At 39.1% G+C, this 16046-nt stretch overlaps 1 protein-coding gene across 2 annotated transcripts in view; it reads left to right on the forward strand.

The window, feature by feature from the left end:
• LOC137950797 (uncharacterized) overlaps positions 1-15216 on the forward strand; it is a 31165-nt gene extending 15949 nt beyond the window's left edge. The window contains exons 2-9 of one of the 2 annotated variants that reach the window (XM_068797422.1): positions 2123-2221; positions 3891-4204; positions 4429-4495; positions 4599-4652; positions 13350-13418; positions 13551-13616; positions 13705-13773; positions 14857-15216. In XM_068797422.1, the coding sequence (XP_068653523.1) occupies positions 2123-2221; positions 3891-4204; positions 4429-4495; positions 4599-4652; positions 13350-13418; positions 13551-13616; positions 13705-13773; positions 14857-14943 (825 nt within the window). In that variant the 3' untranslated portion in view covers positions 14944-15216. Of the gene's footprint in view, positions 1-2122; positions 2222-3812; positions 4205-4428; positions 4496-4598; positions 4653-13349; positions 13419-13550; positions 13617-13704; positions 13774-14856 lie in introns of both variants that reach the window. The other variant, XM_068797421.1, reaches the window with a different exon arrangement.
• The last annotated feature ends 830 nt before the right edge of the window (positions 15217-16046 follow it).

A 16046-nucleotide genomic window follows, 5' to 3' on the forward strand; every position in this document is an offset into this window, starting at 1 on the left:
GTAAATTCAATCAGAAAGCCCTTCCTCGGAATATTCTTTGTGAGCAGATCATCGGTCAAGTTAGCTCTTGGGTTCTCCTTCGCAAAGAATTCTGTAACTTAAAAGCGACAAACATGCGTGAAAATTGGCGAAATGTTGCGGATATGTCTGTTCCATTCCATTGAAGGCCCCTGTAATGGTTGAATGGTCCAAACCTCCTCCTGGATATTTTAAACTAAATTTTGATGGAAGTGCTCTCGGGTGTCCGAGGCCAGCTGGGTTTGGCGGAGTAATTCACGATGATCAAGCGAATCTTCTCTTCACATACGCGGGTCCAATTGGAGTATCTGACTCTACCTGTGCGGAATTGCATGGGCTGTTCAACGGACTGGAACTTTTCAAGCAAAAAAAGGAGGGTGCTCTCTTGGTTGAAGGGGATTCTCAAGTCATTATTAACTGGTGCTCGAAGCCATCAAAACCTCCTTGGCGTCATTGGGAGTTTTTTTATGAAATTTGTAAGTTAATTTCTGTTTTACAATGCACTTGGAAACATGTTCCAAGATCTGCTAATCACTTAGCCGATGCTCAAGCGAAAAAAGGCGTTACCCTCTAACATCTTGTTGTGGAGGAAATGTCTTTTTAGCTTCAAGGTATGTAATTTTTTTCTTTAGTAATACATTCACACCTCTTCTCAAAAAAAAAAATTTGTAATCAGGGTGGCTTGCTCCAAACCTTAGGAGAAGTCTCACCTTCCATTCAATTTTTGAAGTGAAAACTAGGAATGTGACTTCCAGTGGGAAACTCTCAGTCTACATTTCAAAAAAAAAAAAAGAAAGTGGGAAACTCAATCTCAGAATTGTAAAGCTGGAATCACTTGAGACAAGTGCTCCAAAACCCACAACTGACCATGCAATCTTTCCATCTAGAAATTGAGTCTCAGGAAGATCCTTTTGGTTGTACAGTTGGAATCACTTGAGACAAATGCTCCAAAACCCACAATTAAGTGGTTCTATTCTTCATCTCCTGTCATTTTGTCTCAACCATTGCGTCCAAGGTGGGTCATACAGAAAATTGCTGCACTGTCTCCAAACATGTGAACTTGTCACACCCAGTAGTTCAGCACAACTGTTTTATTCACTTCGAAAGAAACCTATAAAATACCTGGCAAGAACTAATTATCCTCTTTTTGAAGATTTGAGGATGACAAGAGGATAATGTCACTCATTTCAAAAAAAGAGAGGATAATATCACTTTACAGAGAACTCTTTCAACATGCAACTACCGATTTGAACTTTATACATCTTTCATTAGAAATAAGAAGATGACTTTGTTAACATTTGTGAATACAACTGAACTTTTACTTTTCAAAGATGATTTCTAAAATTAAAAAATATGAATATTGGAACTTAAAGTGGCTACAGTACTTTCAGTTACAGCCTTTTGATGTTTCGAAACACCATCCAGGTGGTTGGCTTGAGTACTGAATCCCCATTAATTAGCACCTGTTGACCATCCAAGCATGCTACTTTTGTGAACATATCTGATCATTGAGAAATAAAAATTTAATAGAACATATTATAGACATTTCAACAGACCGTTGAATTTCAGTTGCTCATGTTACTTACTCTCTAATTTTTTGGAACAATAGTGATCTTCTAGCTCAAAATCACCTTCTCAAGCAAGGAAACTCACAGATATATGAAAGAAAATGTAGTAATATAATGAAGCATTAATTAGTTTCAGTACTGAGATGAAATAATTTATTATTCGATTCAACATATATTGACATGGATAGCTCCCCCCCTTGGCGCCACTGGCCAATCACTGATTGTATTGCTGACATTGTGCCATCCATTCATTGTAATTGGAACCTCGTTCCTAGATCAGCCAATTCTTTGGTTGATAAATTGGCAAAATTTGGAACCTCCCAGTAATCTCTCATTGTTTGGGAAGGTTTCCCCTCTTGTAATCTGCTCGTTTGAGCTCTCTTAATAAAATTCAGCATAATTTTAAAAAAAACATATATAGACATGAATTCAGCTTTTGTGGGACTGTTATATTAAAACATCTTGATCTAGTAATGTGAATGCTTGTATCACCTAGATTTAAGCATTGATTGCAGTTCACGTGTTTCTTTGTTCAGATTATAAATGATCGTGAAGTTGGTGGAAAATGCTATGGATTCATTACTTTTACCAACCCTAGATCTGCAATTGATGCCATCAGTGATATGAATGGCAGGGTATGCCTTTCTTTGGTCCATATGACTATTACAGTACTTTTTTTTTTTTTTTTTTTTTTGAAATGATGCTGATTTTTATTAAGACAAAAGCTCAAAAGAGCAAATTACAGAGGAGGGAATCCTTCCCATACAATGAGAGATTGCTGGGAAGTTCCGAATTTAACCAATTTATTAGCCAAAGAGTTGGCTGATCTAGGAATAAGACATTACAGTACTTTTTGAAAAATGCTCCTGGTTTTTATGAGAAGTTCTTACTTAATCCATGCATTATTCCTACTATTGGCCCAAAATTCATAATCTATTCTCAATTAAATAATGTAGTTCACTGGGAGTGTTACACTTTTATTTGCTCCTGTTTTTCTCTGTCATTTGTAACTTAACATCTCTTGCTTGGAGATGTGGATGAAGCCCATAAAATGCTTGAAGGTGTGAATCTCAATCTTATTTCTCACTTTGGGTGATCACAAAAAATGGCATAAGTTCATTTACTGTAATGTATAATGCTGCCCTGTTCATTAGACTTTTGGTCTGAAGCTGACCTATTGGAATGTAACTTCGACTCTGTGTATATCTGTGTTTTTCTTGTTTTATCTCAATCATTACTACTAATGTCGTGTGTTCTAGAAATGAAATGGTTCTGTTGAAGGAAGTTATGTGATTGTGCTGTCTCCATGATAGGTTTTTCCTCTAGGCACACCTACCAATGGTATTCATTTGCGACTGCTTCCCCATCCATTCAGGGAAGGATCCTTAATTTAAGTATAAATTTCTGTAAGTGGGATCCATCTTGTGCAGACGTATGTAACCTCCTGATAAGTAGGCTTGCAAGCACATAGCTTTTCTCAGCACTGCCTTAATAGTGGCTGCACACTGCTGCCTGCTGCACCTGCAGGTGAGCGAAACATTGACAGACCCAGTTTATATTGCTAATTAACCACCTTGGTTTTAGTGATTGAGATGGTGCTATCTGCTCAAAAGGCCAGATCAGATCAATCTGACTATATTGCCAGCCTACATGACTAGTGTGCAGCAGGATGTTGAGGAGATCTGGTTCTGTCTAGCTCCAAGCTGTTGGAGTGGCCTTTTCTGAAGTTGCAATTTGATCCTTCTACCATGCATAAGTTAATGAGATTTCACTGCAAGGAGTAGATTGTATAACAGAATGAGAACGGACTTTATAGAAGTTTAAAAAAGTGAGTAGGAATTTGCATAATAGCTTGGTTAGAAGAACTTAAGTGAATGAATAAATAATGCTGCTTGTCTGGTGCTCCATTTTTCTGGTTTGTGCTTAAAAGGTATTAGATTTTGTTGAGAAAATGATTATCAGTGGCTTGTTTTACTTATGAAAAGAATTACAATTATGAGGGATAGCGTTTTGTGAAGCCTCATGCAGGAATAGGATAGTCTCTCCAAACAACAATGATTAGTAAGAGTCACCTTCTTTTGCTAAGGAATCGGAAATATTGTTAACAACAACCAGATGCTGCATACTTTATGGTTTTCTTTTTTCTGGCTGGAGAACTGTGATGTTGACAAGTTTTTTTTTTTTTTTAAAAAGAAAAAAAAAAGTATTGACCGAGCTTTACATTAGACAATAGGTGGAAGAGTGGTCCGAGTAAATGAGGTTCGCACAAAAGGTGGTAAGCTGAACCGTGAAAGTTTCCATCAGGAGGCTCCTAGGGGTTTTGATTGGGGTAGGGGCAGAGATAGGAAAAGGGATCATGATCGAGATAGGCATCGACATCGAGAACGGGATGATGATCAATATTGGGATAATGATCGGGAGCATGAAAGGGAGTATGAGCATACACATGATCATGATCATGTGAGAGACAGATTATTGGATAGTGATCAAGATAGAAATGGACATGACAACTTCTGTATTGATCGTCAGATCGACTGTGATCAAGATAGAGAATTTGATGAAGGCAAAGCCCAGGAAAGAAACAGAGATAAGGAGGATTCAGCAAAGAATCAGCATGGGTAATAAGATATCTCATTTAATTTGTTGTATTTATTGAATTTTAGTCGGTTTCCTTTTCATAAAAAAGAGATTTTTCATAGATTGTTTATATTTCAATAATTGTTTTAATTTTTTTTCAAATAAAATCTTTTGAGAAGTGGTACCTCTGACTGTTATGCAAGTTGCTTTCAATCTCTGTTCTTAGAAGGTACAAAGCTTTATTTCTATTGGTGTATGTGAACAGTTCACGTTTTAATGATCTCCAAAGGAGGGAACTGTCCTCAAGTTCGAATGATGACCATAATGATCAGGTTAGGCCAACTAACTTATTAGGTCTATTCTAGCTTTTGATTCATCAGAATGTTTGGGAACAGTCAGAGGGACGAGTTTCTTGATTGCCTCCGTGCTGAACAGGTTAGAGAAGAGTTAGAGTTGTCTACTAAAAAGTGCGAGGAGCTTCAGAAACAGGTTTGTTCCTTATTGTTTAACATGGTTAACATATATGTATGAATAGGACTTCTAACTATGATACTGTTCATGATATATACTGTTTGGGCTGCTGGATACGAGGCTTTCAGTGACCAGAAGTCTTTAGATGAAATATGTTCTACCGTTGTTTTACACAGATCCTGTTTTAAAACTATTGACTTAATAGAACTCATGTAGGAAAACGGCTATCATAAAGTTTGAAGCCATCATTTTCTTGATTGCTGAAATGTATGCTGAAGGATATTTTGGTCATTTTACACTTGTCTGATTATTCCTCTAGGTCAACACTAATCTTGTCAGCATATTGCAGTTGTGAGCTTCAATTTTCATTTGATTCTGAGATGTATTCAGGGAGTTATAGTGTTTTGAGTATAGAGGGGCATTTATGTACTTCGGCTCTCTTTCACTTAAGTGATTATTTAATGCAAGGGACGTTGGCTTCTGGCCTCTATGGGTACTAGTATTCTGTCATACTCTTCTCTCTCTCTCTCTTCCTCTCTCCCTCGTGCATTTACTCTATCTCTCTCTAGCATTTTCTTTTTTTCTTCTCTTTTCTCTTTTCCTCTCTATGTTACTTCTTCACATGGTATAAGAGCAAAAAGATCTGGTTGCTGCAACTTTATAGCAAGATTTTCATCAATTTCTAAGCCTGCGACTTCTACAAGAAAGGTGATTTTCTGATTTTGTGTTGATTGAAGTTCAAGGTTAGATTCTTTCTATTTTTTTTTTGTGCCATTACGCTAAGGTTAATGGCTTGTACTATCAATTGAGTAGTTTTATGAAGTTTTTGTGCCTCTAGAGGGTTATAGGGTTTTACCCAATTCTAGCCTATGCAGGTCATAAACTTGTGTTTTTTGCTTGCATCATTGTCCTATATGCCGACATCATCATTGATCTTGCTTATTTTTTTTTTCCTGTCTTGAATTGAGGCTGTTTTGAAGAGATTGGATTGTTGTGAATTGGGTTGAAGTTCGGGTGCCTAATTTTTTTGTGTTGTGGGGTCCACAGTATCTATGCAGGCAAAAATTGCTGTATTTTTTGTGCTGGTTAGCGTGTGGAATTGTTATAGGTTATTTTTTGTGCTAGATTGGTTACTAGTAGCAAAAATCCACGGCTGATTCTGTGGAAGTTAATACTTCAAGAAATTTTGATGGTAAAGACACTATTCAGATTGCCACAGATAAGTTGAATAGACAAAATTATTTGAGCTGGTTAAAATCTTTTAGAATGTATCTTAAAGCCAAAAAGAAAGCCAAAAATCATAGAGATGACACCTTCCCACCCCTTCCCAGGTTCCTATGACTGATGATTGGGAAGCAAAAGATAACCAAGTTATAACATGGCTCGTGAATAGCTTGGAGTCCAAATTCAGGAGCTAAGTTATGAACTATGAGATGACTGAGGACCATATACATTCCTTGAAAAATATCATAAATTTTTTTAAGACTGACAGGTGTGGAATATAATGTAAGCAAAAGTTTTCCAAATATCCTTGGTTGTATCCAAGTGAACAACATTGTTGGCAACCGGTTCTTCCATGCTATTAATGAGCCACCTTATAAAAAGAGTGTCTTCCTTCAATCATCTTTGGTAGGAAGGATCTTCTTCACTAATAAGTAAAGGTGACTAGGTCAGACGTCCAATAAGATCTCTTGGAATCAAAAAATGTTTCCATGAAGGGTAAAAAGATGGATTACATCTTTATAAAAAAAAGAAGGGTAATTGAATAGACCCTAAAGAGGTATAGTGGTGATTTTCAAAAAATCATGTTTTCTAAAATGATCATCGGAATTGAGACTTGCTTGAGTTTTCAGCCATGCTTGACTAGACTTTAAAAACTTTGGATAATTTAAATAAAATACTTGACAAAGTAAGGGCAGCAATCAGCTAAGAGCAAGACTAGTGAATTCATCACATTAGAATATCATAGCTTAAGATGCTTGCATGAACACTCACGTGCATGTATGACCACAAATATAATGAAAATATGAAATGACATGTAACCAGTATGGCTGGGCTTGGATAAGCAACTAAAAAAATTAAATTAAATTAAGGAGGCACTAAAATTTGGTTGAAAAGGGAGCGGAGCGACTTAGGTGATTTGGGGCGAATTTTCGCTTAACGTGTGCCGTCTATTTCGAAATTGCTAACGTGGGCCAAAACTCCCAAATGAGAGAGAGCTCTCCCGACGGTCACCGTCCCTACGGCCGGCGACCGGATCACCCACGATGACCACCACTACTCAGGCAAGGCTACCACGAGCCTTTCTGACGCCGATAGAAGGCTCTGTGATGCTGCGACGAGAAGAAATGGAGGAAATGTCTCTCCATGGTGAGGAAGAAAAACTCACAGACTGTCGGATCTGTCCAGCCACCGCTCCGGCGAGCTTTCTAATGCTTCGAAGGAGGAAGACGAAGCTCTCTGGACGACGGTCTCTCGCTGGAAGAAGCGAAATAGTCTTTTCCGCTTCAACTATGGAAAATGCAGAGTTATCGCTGAGAGAGTCGTCCGAAAATCAGGTCCGGTGATCCATATCTCCTCAGCCAACGGATCAAAACTTTCATTCATCTATGTCCCACTAGAAGTGATCTACAACTTCAAGCTTCAGTTCCAGAGAGCTACCACGGGAATTGAGAAATCCCGTGAACTTTGGTCACGGGACTCGATTTTCCTCTTCTCGGTGACTACCTTCCGTGGCCCCAACCGCATTGCCATGCTTAGCGTCAACGGTGAGGCCACCTCGGACCGAGCCATTATTTCCGACTCACTGGTGAATGTTTTTGTAGATTTATACTCTGATCACCAGCCATTCTGGCCCTTCTTCCAACACCTTCAAGTTATTCCATCAGCTGCAGCTAGTCCCATCGAGCTCCCCTTCTTTAGTCGGGAAATTGAAATTGCAGCCCTTGGTCTTCCTTTGGATCGTGCTCCCGGCCCGGATGGATTCAACGGGGAATTTTATCGTCGTTGTTGGCCCTTCATCAGAGAAGATATTTCCAGCATGGCCCGCTCCTTTTATCAGCATGACATCAGATATAGGAGTATTGAAGCCTCTTTCATCGCCCTCATCCCTAAAAAAGATGGGGTAGAGCTCCCATCCGACTTCCGGCCGATCAGTCTCACTACCAGTGCATATAAGGTGATTGTGCGCCTCCTTGCTAGTCGTCTCAGGGCAATCCTCCATATTGCCATTCACCATGGCCAGAGTGATTTTATTAAGGAAAGAAACATTCTTGATTCAGCCATGGCATGCCATGAACTTAGTCATCATTTCAAGGTCCGAAAGCTCCCCAGATTCATCCTCAAGCTTGACTTCGAAAAGGCAATTGACAGAGTTAACTGAAAGTTTCTGGAAACCCTCCTGGGGAAGATGGGATTCGGAGAAAAATTGCGCTTCTAGATCCAGGGGAATCAGACAGGGAGACCCTCTCTCCCCCCTACTCTTCAACGTGGTGGCAGAATATCTATCCTCCTTGATCTACTTGGCCAAGAACATGGGATGGCTCCTCCCCACGACTGATTGCATAACCTTTGATATTCCGATTCTCCAATTTGCGGATGATACTATTTGTTTTGGGGTTGGTACTATGGATCATATCAGAAAATTGTGTGTTGTGCTAGGATTATTTGAATTGGCTTCCGGTCAGAACATCAACTGGGAAAAAGCCACTCTTCTTGGCTATCACATTGATCCAGCTGGGCTTCGGGATATGGCGGACTACCTAAGATGCTCTGTGGGAAATATGTCAGCTACATATCTTGGGCTCCCACTTTTTTATTCTCGGCCTTTAGTGTCACTATGGCCCCCCCTCATTGAGAAATTTGAAAAGAGGCTAGCCACTTGGAGGGGTAAACTCTTATCAATAGCGAGGTGTCTCACTCTCCTCAAGTCTTGTTTGGCGGGGCTGCCAAATTATCCGTTATCATTCATGCACTGTCCGGCCTCCGTTTGCTCCAAAATTGATGCCATCCGTCGACGATTTCTATGGAGAAGTTCAGAAGGTACCATCTAGTCAGTTGGAAGGATATTTGCATGCCTCATAAGAGGGGAGGATTGGGCATCCGACCTACAAGAGAAATGAACAAAGCTCTTATGCTCAAATGAATTTGGAATTTCAACAACAAACATAACAGCTTATGGAGGAATATGGTGAAATTCTACCTTCAGTTTTCGGGTGTCTGATGGAGAGAAGGCGGCGCCTCCTATCCCCGATATGAAAATCAGTTTTCAAGTTCCTTCCAGTATTCAGAGATGCTACCTCGTTTCACACGGGCAAGGGAAGGACCCTTCTCTTCTGGTCGAATGAATGGTGTGGCCCCCGATCTCTCTCGGAAGAATACCCGGGGTTGCATAGGGTGGCAAACAACCTCTCTTGCTCTGTGGCTGATTCATGGAGTGATCACTCGTGGAGTCTCCCATTCCGTTTGGGATTAAATGATGAGGAATTGTTGGTTTTTTGCTCTCTCCTTACCAAACTCAGCAGTACTATTATCCGGGAGCACTTAGTTGATAAGTTGATTTGGAAGTCCAGTAATAATGGCCGATTCACTATCACTTTGGCTTAATCTCATATCAGAAACGAGACTACAATACTCATGAGCACAAGGCGAATCTAGCTTGGAAATTCTCAGCGCCAAGCAAAATCAATTTTTTCTTGTGGTCAGCCATCGGCGAACAAATTCTTATTTCAGACAACCTTCATAGAAGAGGCTTCACTGCCCAGATCTTGCTTGTCCCCTTTGTGGTGAGTGTGAAGAGACAGTCTAGCATGTCCTCTTACACTGTGGATTTTTGTGGCAAGTTTGGATAAAGATCTTTCAGAAAATCGAGCTCCAACTGGGGCTACATCAGGACCTCTTTGGCACCTTTGAGATGGTTTGAGGGATTCTCCTTCCTCGGTTGGGCAAGTTAATTCTTTCGGCTTGTGTTCCATGGTGCATTTGGCTCGAGCAGAATAACCGGAGATTCAACTCCAAAGCTAGCACCATAGACAACACGATTTCTCATTCTGTTGGCTTCATCTCGAGCTGGTTTCATACAACGAAAGATTTTGCCACTCTATCGGGGGTTTCCCTTCTGGAAAATTGGAATTTGATCGCTTATATGTCTGACCCTAGCAGAGCTCCGAGTATGGCTATCTGGGATCCTCCCCCTTACGACTGCATAAAATTGAATTTTGATGATAGTGTTATTGGATGTCCTGGGCCAGCAGGAGCAGGTGGTGTGTTCAGAGGTCACAATGGAGACCCTATGTTTTCTTATGTTGGTCCGGTGGGCATTGCCGATTCTAATACTGCTGAAGTTAGTGTTCTGTTGTTCGGCCTCCAAATCTTCAGGGATCGTCTCCATGGCAAGTTAATCATTGAAGGCGACTTGAAGACGGTAATTAGTTGGTGTTCCAAAGACAACTTCCCCCCTTGGGGCCACTGGCCCATCACTGATAGTATTGCTGACATTGTAATTGGAATCTCATTCCTAGGTCAACCAACTCTTTGGCTGATAAATTGGCAAAATTCGGAACTTCCCAACAATCTCTCATTGTTTGGGAAGGCTTCGCTCTTTGCCTTAATAAAAATCAACATCATTTAAAAAAAAAAAAAATAGTTGAAAAGAGCAAGTATGAAACTTCAAGTAATTGGAAGAACTAGTACGGGGAGATATCACCAAATGCTAACTTAGGGTTTCATGTTACAAAATAAGCAATATGTAGCAAGCCATCATGAATTTTAGAACACTATTAGAGGGAATTTTTTGAATTTATGAGAGTGATTTTTAGAGATAAACAAATCACAAATTGAACCAGGATTGAGAGCTACTAAAAAAATTAGAATTCGAAGGCATGAACTCTTTAAAAAAATTCTGGAATAGAACTTAATTGGACATCCAATGACTTGATAAAAAAATGGAATCTTTAGAAGAAAAAAACAAGAATCTTGCTGTACTTATCTGGCCAAAGTCACCTATGAAAAACTAAAATTTTCTGCCTTCAATTTCTGCTCCTAGATGTCCTTGAGTGAAGCTTGTTTTGGCCTCTTCTTTTTTTATGAAACACTAGAACCCCTGCTCTAATGCCATGTAAGAATCTAGGGTTTCTTCTCTTGTAAGGCCTGGTTGAAGTAAGGAAGGTGAGAAAAGAAGCAGCAAAGTTGTGAAAAAGAAGAAGAAAGAAGAAAAACTAGGGTTTTAGAGGGTAGATGTTTAGAGAGAATAAGTTGAGCACTTTCTCCTTCTCTTTATTTGATAATAAGGGAAGAAGGTATCAAGAGAGAAAAGTACCCTTATACATCCATGACTGACTTAAGTGCTGAAATCCTACATGACAATTATGACATGCATAGTTACATAGAGTAGATTTCTTCTTTTTTAACAGTTTGCTGGGAGCAAAGCTTTTTTCGACACCTATGGAAGTCAATTATAATCTTCATGATAATGAGAGTGCTGAACTTAAGGTGTATAGAAGATTGTTGGGTGAACTTATTTATGCCACAATCACCAACTTGACATCTCATTTGCTATGTGCGTAGTCATCCAATTCATGGAGTATCCTAGAAAGGTTCATTTAGAGGCAGCATAGAGTATTAAGGTATTTGAAAGGAGCATGGGGCAAAGGCTTGTTGTATGAACTACATGATCACTTGCAGAGTGAAGGATATTCAGATGCTGATTACGCAGAGTCCATATTGGACAAGAGGTCTACTACTGGCTATTGTGTGTTTGTTGGGGGAAAGTTGATCAATGAGAAAAGTAAGAAACAAAACATTGTAGCTCATTCTAATTCAGAAGTAGAGCACCGAGCAATAGCCCATACAGTTAGTGAACTTCTATGTGTGAGACTAGTTTTGCAAAAGCTAGGCTCCCTACTAAAGGTGCTATGACAATCTATTGTTAAAATCAAGCTACTATCTTCATTGTCATTAACTGGGTTTTGCATTAAATAACCAAACCCGTTGAAGTAGACTCTCATTTCATAATTTTCATTCATGATGCCATAATGACTGGTGCAGTGGTCACTCCCTATGTTAGATCTGAAAATGAATTTGGTGATATTTTTATCAAGACTTTAGGTTAGCGTGAGTTTAGGAATTTTTGTAACAAACTGGGGCTTCTTGATATATATCCTCCAGCTTGAGGTGTGTTGAATTTATGTTAAAGGTTTTTTTTGTCATTTTACATTTATCAGATTGTCACTCTAGGGCAGAAGTAAGCTTGTCAATACATAGCAGTTGTGTGGTTCAATATTCACTTGATTCTATGATGTATTTAGGGAGTTATAGTGTTTTGAGTGTAGAGGGTATTTTTGTCATTTTGACTCTATTTCACTTAACTGATTATTTAATGCAAGGAAATTTGACTTTTGACCTCTGATGAGTTCTGGTATTCTGCAGTACTCTTCTCTCTGTCCCTCTCGTGTCTCTCTTCTCTCTTCTCTTTTCCTTTCTATTTTACTTCTTCACATTGATCATTCTTGTGGCCTTTAAAAAACTCTTCTCTCTCTCCCTCTCATGTCTCTCTTCTCTCTTCTTTTTTCCTTTCTATTTTACTTCTTCACATTGATCATTCTTGTGGCCTTTAAAAGAAAATTGTTGTGGTTATTATCTGGGACTTTTTCCAAAAATTTTGTGGTTCACAGTGATTGAAGTCGATAGTGTGAAATTGTTAAGATTTATAAACTGTATATTTAACTGGTCATATTGAAAGTGGCTGTAAATGCTGCTATCTTATACTTCCATCTTTTAAGTAGACTTGTCATAAAAGAAGAAAATGGAATTTTTTTTATTTGTTAAAAAAAGAAGCATACAATGCACAAAAGTAAAATTGGTGATATGATGGAATATGGGTGGACGTGTTTCTTTGCAACCATTGAAGCATCCATCTTGAAATTCCGTCTACTCAAGGACTTCAGTTTGTTCTCCTTGCTGACTTTGTGTATGTTACAGAATAGACTCACAAGGATCAATGAGTAAAAAGATTTTGCACTATAAGAGGAAAAGAAACTTCTTTAACTTGGCTAGTCATTTTGGAATAGGCTTTAGATCCAACTTTCACATGGTATCTGTGAAGTTGGGTCCAAGGCCCATCCCAAAATGACTAGCCAACTTAGGAAACTTCTTTCCCAGCTAATAAACTCAAGATCTTTGTACTCAGTAATCCATGTAGGACTATTCCTTAACACTCCCCCTCACGTGTAGGCCCTTTTTTGTGGCTTTACAAGTGGATAGTTTAGGTATAGGCCCACATATGATTACCTACTCTGATACCATGTGAAGTTGGGTCCAAGGCCCATCCCAAAATGACTAGCCAACTTAGGAAACATCTTTCCCAACTAATTAACTCAAGATCTTTGTACTCAGTAATCCATGTGGGATTATTCCTTGACAGTATCATAATGGGCCTCTATCCAATTTGTTCTTGTGTAGGAGTCAGAAAGAGGACCCATACTTGAGGGGGAGGGTTAAAAAATAGTCTCGCATGGTTCAATAAATAGAAAAATATTGGTTTTTATTAGTTCGGAAAGAGGCTTCCTAACTTGGCTAACTATTTTGGTATACATCCAACTTTCAGTGTCTATAACCTTTTAGTAAGTTTGACACAATTCTCCCATTAGAGCAAGAAGTAATTGTTGTTGAACTCCATTAAAGCACGAAGTAATTGGTAGAAGTTCATGACTTGATCAGATATCCCAGATGGAGGAGAAGTTTGAGGAAAGACGAGAGCTTGTCTCAGATTTACAGAAGAAAGCACAGGTAGTCTCCTCTTATATTAACAGTCTCTTGTGGTTTACTTTTGAACCAGTTGGTGCAACTCTGCAGCTGTTGTGGCTTAAATTGTGACTAAACTACCCTGTTGATTTGGAATGTTTATGATGATGAGCACAGAAACTGGAGAATGCATTGGCCATGACGAAAAAACTATCCTCTCAGAAGAAAGCACATTTGATGAAGGTATGTTTTCTTAGTCTTGATGGTCCATGTGGTTTTATTTATAGGGCAACTATGGAAATGATTGTTCATGCTTATGAATTTTGTGCAGCTGCAGAGATGTTTTTTGCAAATGAGAGATTATAGTGAAAGGCTAAAAAGCTGCGAACAAGAACTCCAGGTGAGTCATGAATCCCATAATGCACCTCTTCATGAATACTTTGCATTGTGGACGCTCTTATGATGTAGTAGTCTACTTTACATGGGTAGTTTTACTAGCCAGTTTATATTGTTATGCATCAGTCATGGGGTTGTCTCAAGATCTCACTGATCAAATTAGTAAAAAGATGATCTTTTCCAATGTCTTTTACATGCATAATACTCATCCTTTTTCCAAAAAGAAAAATATTTTTCATGCATAATATGAGATCAAACACATTATGAATGCCACCGAGTACATAATTCATCTGGTGGACTAATTATAGAAGTTTGGCATCATAAGGTATCTAATTGGAGCATCTCAAAAACATCAAGTAAGGATGCCAAATTCCATCCCTATGTTGCTGCTTATTAGTGCAACCATTATGACAGAAGCATCAATTTCTACCTGGAAGAATTTTAATCTTGTCAGCAGGATTTCATTCCGAATGGTGTTTTGGGATTTTGGTCTGCTAAGTTTTCATAAACTCAAAGTTGGTCAGTACTTGCTGTGCACAGATCAAACTCAAGTCTTGTGAGAATCACAACTTGCTTTGTGAAGTTAGTCTGCGACTAAGCTAGTCTTTCGGTTGTATGCAGCATCTGAATTTACCAGATTTAACATAAAATTGTAGTTTGTACCCAACACAATTATAATATTGGAAAGATCAAAGAAGGGAGACATTTTACAAATTCCAATTACCCACCCAGGCCTCTGAAATGACTGCTGTCTTGCCAAATCTTCCAATGGATTTTATTTGAACAGTTCATTTACTCCAATATGATAGACAAAGAAACATGTTTAATAAGCATCACAGAAATATCTGCTTATCCTAATTTATTTGTACGAAATCTACTATCTGTAGTATGTAGGTGGTGTTTTTGGCTTGGCAGAGGCCTGCATCTGAATTTGCCTATGGCTTTCACCTTTCAATCTTATAGCACTGATTTGATGCGTACTGGGAGATTTTCCAAGGTTCATGGATACTTGCATGGATAGAATCAATTCTGCCTATTTGAATCTGTTGCATCATATTTTCAGTTTCACCTCAATTGTGCTCTCTAGGTCCTGGTTGATACCTCAATGCTTGAAGCCGACTCTGGGGACGATATCGATACCATGGCTGTTGGCGCTGTCACCGGCAATGTGTAATGTAACCTGATGACATCAATTTTTCTGCTTAGGTCACATATTGGAAGTTGGCATGCAGCTTTTTCACAATTGGTTTGAGTAGATCAGCTGCATTAGTTTTGAGCTTCCTTTAACATGATTATTGATGAATCCTAGTCCTTGTTGGTATTGGATCCATCCTACCTACCAACCCATCTTTCGATAGTTCTTATTTTGCGCTTCGGCTGTTATATGATTTCTCAGATACTCTCCTAGTTGGGGTATTTAAGAAGATTTGGGTTTTCTGTGTTTAAAGACTCCAGTTATTAGCTCTAAACAGGATGTACGGGCCCTTTGATTCCGTCTCCGAGATGATTCTAACCCTATAAACTGAGATGACCCAGGCAAAGTACGGGCCGACACGGCGAGTTACGCAACCAGAAGACAGCGGAATAACAGCCTGTGGACCTTCTTGTGCACGCGGAAGACAAATAGTTCACGAAAATCAATTCCGTAAGCCTTCGACATCCGGGTACTAGATGTGAACGAACAAGATTAGGTGAAATAGGCGAGAAATATCCAAGAGATACAGGGGATCAGAAAAAAGAAACCAAGATCGGACTGGCTCAGGTCTTTTCTGTCCTGTATGTTAATGGATTTAATCAGAAACCCTGAAATCCTGATTGTTTGACTATCCGGTCTTCTTTCTCATCCTATTTGGATTATAGTTATCTTGACCATGCGCATTCAAATTATATAAGCTATGCAGTACTGCGTCTGCCATTGTCATTACTTTCGAAAATGTCAAGAGGGGCAAAGAATCAGCGCCAATAATTCGAAGATAATGAAAATAACAAATTCGGAGGAAAGAAAAAAGGAATGCCAATTGAAGAAGAACAGAAGACGGAGAAATATAGAAAAAATCCAATTACCTCTTGGTATCTTTTACTAGAACATCTTGCCAGAAATTATAGGGCATTCAGACTCTATGGGCGGTCGGCTGCCTTCATCTTCTTGATCTTCGTCATCATCATCCTCCAGTTCTTTGACGACGCTCGTTCTCGGCAACCAACAGCGTCGTCCCTTTAGTGGATTCCAACGAAAGACAACTGATGAACGCAAGAACGGCAACGCAGCGGAATTGG

The sequence above is a fragment of the Aristolochia californica genome, unplaced genomic scaffold, assembly GCF_029961685.1.
Source record: "Aristolochia californica isolate CCGP_79_NKW_82.1479 unplaced genomic scaffold, dmAriCali1.0.hap1 SCAF_14, whole genome shotgun sequence".
NCBI lineage: Eukaryota > Viridiplantae > Streptophyta > Magnoliopsida > Piperales > Aristolochiaceae > Aristolochia > Aristolochia californica.